The sequence below is a fragment of the Bombina bombina genome, chromosome 9 (genome assembly GCF_027579735.1).
Source record: "Bombina bombina isolate aBomBom1 chromosome 9, aBomBom1.pri, whole genome shotgun sequence".
NCBI lineage: Eukaryota > Metazoa > Chordata > Amphibia > Anura > Bombinatoridae > Bombina > Bombina bombina.
This window is the reverse complement of record NC_069507.1, coordinates 128,784,557-128,797,752: the sequence shown is the minus strand read 5'-3', so window position 1 is coordinate 128,797,752 and position 13,196 is coordinate 128,784,557. Positions and strand designations below refer to the sequence as shown.

Here is a 13,196-nt window from a genome sequence, read left to right as displayed (position 1 = left end):
TGCGATCACAAACTCGCATTGCGCTTTACTCGTGGGGCGCTAATATCGCATGCAAGCCACTTCCTGCTCAAGAATGTCAATCTCCCACAAAAAAAATAGGCAAACCCTGTCACAAACTGAGCACCTTTTGACCCTTTCATGACGTGATGTGGAATTAAAGTGAAAACCCATGAAATAAGATAGTAGGTCATTAAGAGAGAAATCTATAAACTAAAAATCACCTTTATTAAAATATTTGCAATTTGATTTATAGTTAAAACAACTCTGAAAAGACAAAGAAATCACAACAAAAATATACATGAAAATAAATGTTAAAATATATAAGATTCTATGAAAAACAAATTTCTCACTCCTCTATTTATTGTTTGGTTTATTTTTACCAGGTTTGAATTTGCATTTGTTCTTTCAATAGTCCTCATTTAATCATGAGAGAAAGAAATGGTTGCACGCTATAGCAGAGGAATGAGAGTATTAAAGGGACATTAAACCCAAATGTTTTCTTTCATGATATAGGAAGAAGATACAATTTTAAACAAATGTCCCATTTACTTTTATTATCAAATTTGCTTCATTCTCTTGGTATCATTTGTTAAAGGAGCAGCAATGCACAACTGGTTTCTAACTGAACATATGGGTGAGCCAATGACAATCGGTGTATATATATATATATATATGCAGCCACCAATAAGCAGCTAGAACCTAGGTTCTTTGCTGCTCTTGAGCTTTCCTAGATAATGCTGTCTAAATCATGGATGTCTAATGATGACTTTACTGTCCCTTTAAATGTAATACAGTGAATGTCTGTATTATATGAATTTGGTGCCTGCTCTGATCTGAACAGGTAGTTTGGTCTCAGTGGTGTGAAAGTTCTGGTCATTCTTCTATTCTATGTTCTGCTCCTCCTCCACCACCTGCTCATAGCATCGTTCCTTTCTGTTCCTGCAGGATGGCTGTTCCTTCCTGTTTGCCGCCTCTAGTTCTTCTCCCTCATCTTCACTTTCTTCTTGCACACCCCCTGAGTCTGACTCATCTGAGTTTTCCTCCTCAAGGTAGCGATAACCTCTGACTTTGTGACGTGGTGCAGGGATCTTGGGAACACGATATGGTAATCGGCTGCTGAGCTTTCGTTCCATCCACAAATAGGATAAAACAGAGATTAAGGCAGTTGCCAGCATGATCCCTAGCTTAGCCTGATAGATAAAAAAGAGAGGTTGTAAAGAGATCACTAGAGGAAGGTGTATAAGGAACAGCTACCTCAGTTTATACATGAACATATCTTACCATCATGGGAAGTCCAGACCATAGATACACAATAAATATGGCAAGTGCTTGGAACCAGTGATAAATGGTAAATACAAAGTCCTGCCGTTCCTTGTCTTCATAAAACATGCCGATTATAACTGCAAAAAAATAATAATAATCTGTCAAGTAAGAACAGAATATTCTTTTTATTAGACTTTACACATCCTTCTCTCTCTTCCCACAATACATAAAGATGCAGTCCATGGGGCATATTAATCAAGCTCCGTAGCCCCTGAAGGCTCGCCGGAAACAGAAGTTATGAAGCGGCTGTTTAAAGACCGCTGCTCCATAACTTGTCCGCCTGCTCTGAGGCTGCGGAGAGAAATCAACCCGATCGAATATGATCGGGTTGATTGACACCCCCTGCTACGCAAATCTGCAGGGGGCGGCATTGCACCAGCAGTTCACAATGCTGTCGGCATTTATCGATGTGCAGCAGACATGATACGCTACATCGTATCATGTCTGCTCGCACTTACATAAATATACCCCATGGAGTAAATAAGGTAGCACAGGTTTCAGTTAAACCTCTTTGCAATTCTAATTGAGTCAAGAACAATCAGGCCAGCTCTCTGGGATATAAGCGGTGTAACGTAAGCTTCCGTTACCTTTGTACTTGGAGAGGACTGCAGGCCAGCCTCCTCCCCACTGACTATGGGCCCAGGAACTTGAGGGGATTCTATGATTTGGGAGGTGGGTGCCCAGGGTACATATGGAGTACTTTTACCCTGGATTCAGGTTTATACAGTTACCATGAATTCCTAGAGACTCTAAGAACTGAAGGGCCGTGAAGATTCCTGTGTTTTGTTGGAGTATAAGGTGACAGCCCAATCCAGCATTGTCTGCTGCAACTCCCACCCCCTAGACTCAGAGAATCAGAATGTTTGAGCTAATTAAAACCTCCTGATCTAATACTGGGACCTCCTGTTATCTAGTCTAGGTGTGAAGTGTCTTTCTGTTATTGTGTGAGTCATCCATTGTCCTTTTGTAAGTCAGGATGTGATTAGAATCTTGTTTAACTAACCATTGTCTGATGTTTGTCTCATTGTATAATATTTGTTTCTATTGATTATATAGTAACTACCCCCATTTGTTGGAAATGTATAAAAGCTGTGTTTTCTGTGCAATAAAGCAGTTCCTATTTTGACCCTCAAGCATTCAGTCTTGGATAATGTTCTTGGGGGTAGCTATAACAACTTGCAGAGGCCCTTATTCTAATAGTGGCGGTATCCAGTGGAGGTTCATGGGTTGGCGTTTGGTGGGAGGAAACTTACTTTAGCAGGTATACCCAGTCTGGGGTACCGAGACCCGCTACAAGCGGTTTGTTTATCGTGTATTTAGTTTATGGTATTAGAAGCTGTAATAGTTTTATTGTTTACATAGGACATACTGAATGTTGGGGCAGGAGTGGGCCATGCAGGGGGAAGAGCCCCACAATTTTGTCTTGCCTAGGGCCCAGGAAAACTATGGGGGACCCTGGAAACAATACATTTTACAGTTAACAGAAGCTCAGAATTCCTGTATTTAAATCTTGCTGCAAGAATTACCAAAATCTTTGTGACAGTACAACAGAAAGATTCCAGAACAAAAAGAACACAAACTGGCAATATTAATTTCCCAGTGAAAATTGTAGCTATTAGAAATCTGAATTTGCAATAGGTATGTACGAGGCGAGCGTTCATCATCATTTAAATCTCTAGAAACCAATAATAATCTGTTAGCACAGGATGGTAAATACATTCTTAGTTTGGAATAGAATCCCAACTTATTTGCTCCAAGACTGAAACTTCTAAAAACCATAGATGGATTTTCTTAAAATTTCAGATAAACCCAAAAGTTTTCTTTCATTATTCAGATAGAGAATACAATTTAAACGACTTTTTAATTTACTTCTATTATATAATTTGTTTAATTCTCTTGGTATCATTTGTTGAAAAAGCAACAATGCACTACTGGTTTCTAACAGGCTCGCCAGAAACACAAGTTATGAAGCAGCGGTGTAAACACCGCTGCCCCATAACCTGTCCACCTGCTCCAATCCAATACGATCAGGTTGATTGACACCCCCTGCTGGTGGACGATTGGCCGCAAATCTCCAGGGAGCGGTGTTGCACCAGCAGTTCACAAGAACTACTGGTACAATGATAAATGCAGACAGCGTATGTTGTCGGCATTTATCGATGTGCGGCGGGCATGGTTGCTATTGCGGATCATGTCCGTCCGCACAATGATAAATGGACCCCTAAGAGTAAATTGGAAAGTTGTTTAAAATTGTATTATCTATCTGAATCATGAAAGAAAAATGTGGGGTTTCATGTCCCTTTAAGCAAGGCATTAAGGATCCATTGGTATTAAACAAGCTTATGAGATTCACAGTAAAGGCTGAAGAGGAGTTCCTGATGAAAAAAAAAACCAAACAATTTTCTTTGACCAAATATGTAGAATTTCTCAAACAAAAATGCATCATTTCCACTAATAATGGTAAAAAATATGTTTGCACATACTAAAAATAAAAAAATATGACCAGTAATAGTTAGGGGCATATTTATCAAGCTCTGTTGCACTGGTCCAATGCTTGAGGAGAGGTTTGAAGTTAGAACTATTTGAGGAGAGGTTTGAGGTTAGAACTATTTGAGGAGAAGTTTGAGGTTAGAACTATTTGAGGAGAGGTTTGAGGTTAGAACTATTATGGAGGCTGGGTGTGTTAAAATAAGTGCAGTGGATGTCCATTCTGGCATTAATGATGGATAGGATTGTGGGACCTGAGTTAATGATAGTGCTATTTAAAATATCATCGTTGGAAGTAGCCATGTGGTAGAATTAGAGCCAAAAGTCAAAAGGCCTGCCAGTGTAGGTGAGCTAGCAATGCACAACACCTGAAATCATATTTTCTCAGCAGCTGTAGGCACCTGCTCCTAAAGAGGGAACCAGGAAGGATACTAATGAGGTCACTACACTGTCATCCGTCCTTGTGACAATATGTGGAAACACAATGCAAAAGGGAGAATGGACACTTATTCATAGAAGAACGACACATCTATCGCCAAAGATTTCCAATAATCAGAATTCCTGTACTTTAGAGTCATGCTGAAAGAATGACCAAAATCCTAGTGTCACTACAATACAGAGGCACCAGAACAAAATGAATACAACTTGGCAATGTTGATTTCCCAGGGAAATTAAGGCTACAAAAAATGTGAATTTGCAATAGATATGTGCAAGCATTCATCATTTAAATCTCTAAAATCACTTATGGGGGCTTATTTATCAAGCTCTGTGTTTCTGGCCAGAAACACAAGTTATGAAGCATCGGTCTAACCGCTGCTCCATAACCTGTCCGTTTGCTCTAAAGCGGTGGACAGACATCACCGGAAATCAACACGATCCAATACGATCGGGTTGATTGACACCCCCTGCTAGCGGCCGATTGGCCAGGGATCTGCAGGGGGCGGTATTGCACCAGCAGTTCACCAATGGTGCAATTATAAATGCTGAGAGTCTATGCTGTCGGCATTTATCAATGTGCAGCGGACATGATACGCAATATCGGATCATGTCCGCTCGCACGTTCTTAAATAGGGCCCATAGTCTGCTGGGATTGCATTTTCTTCTGAACTTGATGAACATATGGGCTTTAAGATGCAGCACTGGATGGTATGTTTGTTCTTAGGGACCAAAGAATAGAATTCCATATTATTTGCTCCAAGAGCATGGTTAATGCTTTAAGGTGCACTAGTGCAATGCTTGAGGAGAGGTTTGAGGTTCGAGCTACTATGAGCCAGGGTGCACCTGTAACATTAATTGGTTCTGTGGAGAGTCCAGAGTAAAAACGTCATCGGCTCATCCGGGAATCCCAACCCAGTCAATTAGCGTTACAGAACAGTAGATATTCTAGATGAAAGTGCAATGCTACCTGTCAGTGTACTCACACACCTTCACCTCCCAGGGGAACTCTTGGGAAGGGGTAAATGTCCAGGAGGCGTTAATGTAGAGAGAGGGATGAAGTGTGTTAATTTTAAATGTAACTTTTTTTTTTCTTTCTTCAAAATAAAACTATGAAGCATTTTACAATAAGCCTACAGGTTAAAGGGACATGAAACCTAAATTTTTTCTTTCATGATTTAGAAAGAGCATGCAATTTTTTTTTAAATTTTTTTTTATAATCTTTTATTGAGGATTATAAAGATATAAAACAAAAAGAATCATTTTGACATCTTACAAACATATAAGGTCACAGTAAAGTTATACAAAATGAGCAAATATAACATAAAAGTTCAATCAAATTTAGCTAAATGGAATCCTCATTTTATACATTTATGCAACATAATATCTATTACTAAGGCCACTACCAGGCCATCTGGACCAAAAGAAATCTTGTTAACCACATTTGTGACCTACAGTGTTTTACTCTTAAAGGGGCAGTCGGGTCTTAATAAGGGAAAAAAATTTTTTTAGAGGGGAGACAAAATTTCCCAACTCCTTCCCCCTCTCTCGCCTCCCTCCTCTCTTCTCCCTCAACAAAAATAAATATGTGTAAGTGTATTCCACTATCTCGTTACCAAATGCCCAGTAGTACTATTTCAGAGTTTCTGAATGGAGAGATCAGGTAATCAATTTCAGCCAGTGAAAATATTTTGACAAATTTTGCCCATTTATTAAAGAAAGATGTTATTTCATGCTCTGAGTTTAGATCTGTAGCTAATTGTTCTACTCTGTACTGTTTTTTGAGATAATTCTTTAGTTAAGTAATTGTGGGTATAAATTTACTCTTCCATTTCTTGAAAATCAAGTTCCTAGCTGCCAGGATAACTAGGTTCACTATTTTAGAATCTGTAAAGTCCCCATTGTTACTTGACAAAAAAATAATGATTAACAACGTGAGCTTGCAGGGATTTACTTTCAACACCTTAAGTAGCCAGAAATCTAATTTATGCCAAAATTGTTTAAGTCTAGGACAATCCCAGACCATGTGTATTAAATCTGCAGCAGGTAAGCCACATTTTGGACTTTTGTTGAAATTTGTGTTATACCATCTGTAACCTCTATCTGGTGTATAATAAATTTGATATAAAAGTTTTATATTGGACTCTCTCCATGTCTCGGCCAAAGTAGTATCACAAAGTATCGAAAGAGAACGCACAATTTGTAGCTCCTTATCGATATTAATGGAGATAAGATTTGTCCATTTCTGAGCTAAATTCTCTAGGTTAGAGCTACCCTTATATGAGTTGAGATACGTGTACCAGGGCGAAACGGAAAAATAACCTGCTTTAGTCAGAGCTGGCCAGTTATCTAATTTTCCCCACGACCATTTCCATTTAAATTTGATAGGTAGCTGAGTGGCATAGTGTCTGGCTTGCAAATAAGCAAAGAAATCTTGACTGTCAAGATTAAACTCGTGTTTCAGCTCTTCGAAGGATTTAATAAAACCTGTCTCTGACTTAAAAAATTGTGAAACCAAGTTGAGCCCCTGTCCGTACCATCTCTTCAGTACTACAGTTTGTGTTCCTTCTTGATATTCTGGATTTCCTAAAAAGGTTTGAAATCTAGGTATATTAGTGTTTATTCCGATTCGTGTTCCAATCCTGCCCCATGCCTGAATTATTGTATATATTATTTTAAGACCTTTCAATTGCTTAGGGATTAGGTGGAGGGGGACATGAAGCAAAGAAGCCGGCAACAACGGTTATATCATACTGGCCTCGAGCCCATTGTCAGTAAAATAATCAGACTCTGCCACCCAGTCCGCTGCTATACATCCTAAGAAGACTAGGCTATAAAGATGTAGGTCTGGGAGGGCCATTCCAGCGAATTGCTTTGAAAGATATAGTCTCTGAAGAGATATTCTAGGTTTTTTTGATTGCCATATAAAACAACGAAGCGCCGTGATAATTTTTTTTTAAAGATTTTAATAATAGGGGAAGATTTTGGAGTATATAACAAATCTTGGGTAATACTACCATTTTAAAAAGGGCAATACGCCCTGATAACGAGAGAGGTAGATTCTGCCAGTTTCTCATATATGTAATGGCTTGTGTAAGAATTGGGGAAATGTTCAGGTTATACCATTCTTAGGGATCAGCAGAGACCGAGATCCCTAAGTATCTGAAAGATTTGGAGACTATCTTAAATGGATTATCTATACATGAGCTATTAGTTTTTCTTAACCATAGTAGCTCCGATTTCAATTTATTCATTCTGTATCCTGAAAATTGACCAAATAGTTCGATTATATCCAAGAGTTTTGGAATATTGGAGGAGGTGTTGGATATATATACCAATAAATCATCAGCATATAATGCCACCTTAACCTCTTTTTTTATAGATTTTGATATCTTCGATCTAGTGTCTAATTTTAGCAGCTAAAGGTTCTATTGCTAGATCGAACAATAGTGGGGAGAGCGGGCATCCTTGCTGCGTGCCTTGCTCTAAGCGTATTTTCTTTGACTCCAGCCCATGTATAACTAGATTAGTTGATGAATGGGTGCAAATGTTTTTAACTAAATTAAGAAGATCGTCCCTAAACCCAAATCGATCTAATGTTGTTAATATATGATCATGACTGACCCGATCGAACACTTTCTCAGTGTCGATCGCTATTACTGCTGCGTCTGGATAATTTTTGGACAGGGTACCCTCTGTGTTCTTAAAATAATCAATAAATAACAAAAGTTGTCTAATTTTGGTTGATAAGCTACGTTTGAAAAGAAACCCCACCTGATCTCTATGGATAATCTCTGATAACCCCTTCTGCAATCTCTTCGCCAATATAGAAGTAAATATTTTGTAGTCTGTGTATAATAGAGCGATGGGTCTATAAGATTCTCTTCAGTGTGGATCTTTGTCAGTTTTAGGCATAAGAATAGTATGTGATGCTACGAAATTGGCAGGGATTTGAACATTTTCTTTATAAAAATAATTGAAGAGTTTGGTCAAAAATGGAGTAATTGATGAGTCCAAATTCTTATAGAATTTGTTTGGTAATGAGTCCGGACCAGGGGCTTTTTCCCATTTTAGAGCCTGGATTGCCTGAGTTACTTCCATGTCTGTTATTGGAGAATTTAAAGTGAGGTTAAACTCAGGACTACATCTCGTAATGGGAATATTTTCCCAGAATCTCTCCCGTGCTACCATGTCCGATGAAAGGGAAGAATAAATTGTCTTATAAAAAAGATTCAGATATTTCCTCAGGTGAGGTAAGTAGCTTTTTATTAATCTGTAATGATTCAATTGTCGTTGAGAGTCTAGAATTTTTTGCCAACTTAGATAATAATTTGCCTGATTTGTTACCAAATTTGTAAAATTTGGATTGGTATCTTAGGTCGGCCTGTACTGTGTTAGAAGTTAGAATGGTATCTCGTTCACCCTTTGCTTTAATGTATCTTTTCCAGTTTTCCTCAGAGGGAGAACTTAAGTATCTATTATATGCGTTAACTACCGTAGCTATTGCCGGTCTCTCCTTTAAACGAGAGTCTTGTTTAATTTTTGCCGTAAAGGCAATGATATCTCCCCTTAATACAGCTTTTGCTGTCTCCCAAATAATTAAAGGACTGGATACCGAACCATTATTAAATTTAAAGAATTCCTCCCATCTGTCTTTTAACCAGTTTCTAAATTTTGCGTTTTTGCTAAGGTGTTTGGGATAAAAGAAGCGTGGTCTTCTTGGACATTCATTCTGGCTTGGGATATCCAGCATTATGGGTGCGTGGTCTGATATACAGATTTCTGAAATAGATGCTTTAGCCCCCGTATGATAGAGACTATCGTTTATTAACATAAGGTCAATTCTTGACAATGATTTAGTTGCTTTTGAGTAGCAAGTATACTTCCTAATGTCCGGGTTCTGTGCCCTCCATACATCTCTGACTGCAAGGTTTTGGGAAATAGTGTTTAAGAGCTTTGTTTCTAAGTTATCTTTTTTGGTTTTCCTTTGAGATAAGCCATGTCTAAGCCTGTCTAAGGGGAATTGGGGGGACATATTAAAATCTCCCGCTAAGATCACATGGCCCTCCGCGACCTGTAGGATTTTAGTCTGGAGAGAGTCCCAAAACCCATGATCGATTATGTTAGGAGCATAGAGGTTGCAGATGGTGTATATTGAGTTTGCAATTTTTAGTTTTATTATTACATATCTACTATCAGGGTCAATTAGTGTTCATAATTTGTCATAAGATAATTTCTTCCCCAAAAGAATAGCTACTCCTTTTTTTCTATTTGGCTATGGGGTGAATATAGTCTCTGCAACCCATGAAGATTTCAATTTTAACGATTCCTCTTTATTAAGGTGTGTTTCTTGCAGCAGCGCTATAGAGGTATTGAGTCTCTGTAGGTGTGTCAGGATCGTTTTCTGTTTAATGGGAGATACAATACCCCCTATGTTCCAGGAGGTATCTCTAATGTCTTTATTCATAAAACTTTATTTGTGAGAGAGAGAGCGCTTGCGGGGGACGGAGGGGGCAGAGAGAGAGAGAGAGAGAGAGGAGGAGGAAAAGCAGAGGAGAAAAGAAAAAAAAAAGAGGGAGGGAGGGAAAGAGGGATATCTCATACTTTGAATAACTTCAACTATTAGTAACATAAAAGGAAGGAAAAAATAAAATAAAATTAAGTTGTAGATTCATACTCTACTTGAACGTTTGCTTTATTATCATTTAACCCCATGTTCAGCTAACTTTTTCTCTGCCTCTACTGCAGAGTCAAAAATAAAAGTTTGGCCCTCAAGTTTCAGTTTAAGTCTGGCAGGATAAATAACTGTAGCCTGCCATCCCATTTTTAGCATTTTGCCACAGATTGGGGAGAGTTCCCTCCTTTTCAAGGAGGTTTCAATAGAAAAATCCTGAAAGAGCAGAATTTTATTACCATTGTGCAAAATAGGTTGATTTTTGCGATAATATTGTAAAAAAAGCATTTTGTCTTGAAAATTCAGAAATCTTGCAATAATTGGTCTAGGCCTGGTCAAATTAGCAGAACTATCTGAAAATCTCCCCAATCTGTGAACTCTTTCAATAAGAACAGGTGACTGGGGTGGGGGCATATTTAACATTTGGGGTATAACATGAGTCATAACTTTCATGAGATCTTCTTGCTTAGAAGTATCAGGATAGCCTATGATTCTAAGATTATTCCTCCTTGACCTGTTTTCTAAGTCATCAACCTTTGCCTGAATTTTGGAGATCTTGCACTGGTTGCCCTCAATCTTAGAAAAATAGGAGTTTGTTACGTCTTCTAAATCTGAAATTCTTTGTTCTGCTTCCTGAAGTCTCTTGGAGAATTGCCTGACCTCTGTTGTTAGTTAAGATGTTTTGTTTAATTTCATTTTTTAAGAGATCAAATTTGGGAGAAATAGCTTCTAGTATATTGGATACAAGGGCTTGAGCATCATGCGCAATCAAGAGATTTTGGGATTTCAGTGGTGTAATCTCAACAGAAGATTCTGCGGGTGCCTCTGTGGGGTTCTTATTCCTGCGATCCCTATTTTTAGTTGCCATGCCTGGATTATTCTTACCAGTGATGGATGGTGACGTGATATATTTATCCATAAACATAAAAAGGGTGCACTTGTGAAAGTGAAGTTTCAAGAAAAAAACCACACCTATTATATTGTGACGAGTGAGCGAGAGAGAAGGAGCGAAGAGAAAAAGGGAAAAAGAAAGAAGGAGAGGGGGGAAAAGAGACCCCTAAGATTATTAAGGTGATAATATAAGGATGAACAAATGTGAGAGACCCGTGAAAAAAAATTAAGACCAGAATATGGCGACTTATGATGACAAAGAAAAATATGGACGCAGGAGCCTAGGACCTGTCGGCCGCAGAGAGAGGTGCTCAACTACAATTGCCTCATGAACTTAAGTTTTGATAGGCTTAAGGATAGAATCAGTAGGTACAGCTGCACAAGTCTCTGTATAACTTATCTTATCAAGAGCTGGGCAGTTGTTAAATTGGATCAAAGAGCAAACTCTCTATAAGTGGTTCTTCCTTTTGCTCACTTTACACTTTCTCCAAGATGCTAAAGCAGGGGCTACTGCTGCTCATGGCTAATACCCTTGTGGAAATTCCCCTCTGTATTTATAATATGTAGAAGGAGAAAAAATTCAAGAAAGTTTTGTGTGTGCACACTCTTTGTCAGTGAACTACTTCTACCGCTTTAACTATGAATAGCTATCAAAAATTTCTATAAATGGTTCTTCCTTTTACTCGCTTTACTCTTTCCCCAAAATGCTGAGCTAGAACCGGGGCTAATGCTGCTGATGGCTATTTCCCTTGTAGTAGTTCCCCTTTATATTTATATTGCGTAAAGGAAAGAAAAATCAAGCAAGTTTTATAGATGTACACTCTTTTACAATAAAATGCTTCTGCCACTTTAACTAAGAGGAACTGGTATGCAGAAATGGATACAAAATATGGTACACTTTATATGAGAGCAAAAATAGATATTTGCCCCCACTGAACCTTGGGGCCCTCAATTCCACCTTAATTCTCCTTGTAAACTCAGACTTTAGATAGCTTAGGCCAAAACTTCCACTACAATATAATTGTGAACAGACTTATCTACAGGCACTGCCAGGAAAAAAAGAAAAAAGGAAGATACATATATCTATTACTAAGACAACATTTGCAGGCAAAAGAACAAAGGGAAAAAAAACATTCAGAGGCAGGCATAACCGATATCTTGCCTCTGTGCACTGGTTGAGGGTTAGAACAGTTCAGCCAATCTAAGTTCCGACGGCCACCCGTTATCAGGTGAAACTCAAAATGTTCCTTCGACCTTTCAGCTTATGTAAAATAGACTGCAGCCTTCTAAAGAGGGGATGGAGGACTTTGGCCAATTGCAATATAGAAGCACAGTGGGGGGGGTTTTCTTCCCCCGTTATGTTATTCACATATAAGTCTGTCCCCAAAATGAAAAAGAAGAAATACATTTTGCTTTGATTTAAGAATATATGTCCCAAAGTACCCTTACTTTTTAGGGCTTCTAATGAAACAGTGTGTTGTGTATAGTTGAATCAACAGCTGCCTTGCACTCACCCCTCCAACCAAGTGTCTCTCTGTACCCGCTGCGATGATAGATGGATAGTGGTTTATCCTTACATAGCCGAGACAGTACAACCTCAAGGAGTGTGCGCCAAGATTGTAGCACTATGGGGTGAAGAGATAGTTCTCCTCCCGTTACGGTCGTCACTCTCTGATGTCTCCGCACTTTCTGGCTCAACTACCTGGTTCGTAGCCTCCTCCTCGCAGCATCGGTGGGGGGGAGAGGTTAAACGGCAGGAGGACAGATCCGATTCTGCGCGCCCTAGTGAGAGGGGAAAAGAAAGGAGCCCCGCTGACCAAACCCCACACGCAGCACCGGTGGGTGAGGAGGACAGCTGAACAGGGGTGACTCACAGGATCCACAGGTCAGTGTCAGGTTTCAGCTCGGCTTCGGGTATATCACAGTGTAGTATTGATGATTTGGATGAGTGCCGGCCAGCTGATGTTGTTCCCCGGTTGGCTTGTTGCAGATGAGTCAGGCTGTCTACCCTTCTCACATAAAGAGAATGTGAGTGGGGAGCCGTCCTGGGTGTTTCTTGACCAATGGGGGAGCTTGCTCACTCAGCCTTCCTATGCAAGCTCCGGGTACGAAAGATCTTTCCCAGCGTAGATGAAAACTTACGCTGCAGGAGGTTTCACCATGGTGTATCTGAATTTGACTGCAGAGTTTTTCCCTTAACCAGAAGGGTTCCTGGTGCGAAAAACCACCACTGGACTAACTGCAGGGGAAAGGAGCCTGCACCGCACTCTCTCTGTACAAGCTCCTCCTCTTCCTCCAGAGCCAAGAGCATGCAATTTTAAACAACTTTTTAATGTAATTCTATTATCTAATTTGCTTAATTCTCTTGATATCCTTTGCTGAAAAG

General features: G+C 39.3%; 1 protein-coding gene across 1 annotated transcript in view; it reads right to left on the bottom strand.

Moving 5' to 3' along the window:
• Positions 1-204: 204 nt before the first annotated feature.
• The window catches only part of UNC93B1 (unc-93 homolog B1, TLR signaling regulator), a 71,769-nt gene continuing 58,777 nt past the window's right edge, over positions 205-13,196 (bottom strand). The window contains exons 11-12 of the mRNA XM_053692370.1: positions 1,282-1,400; positions 205-1,190 (exon numbers count right to left, since the gene is read on the bottom strand). Of these exons, the coding sequence (XP_053548345.1) occupies positions 882-1,190; positions 1,282-1,400 (428 nt within the window). The 3' untranslated portion in view covers positions 205-881. The remainder of the gene's footprint in view (positions 1,191-1,281; positions 1,401-13,196) is intronic.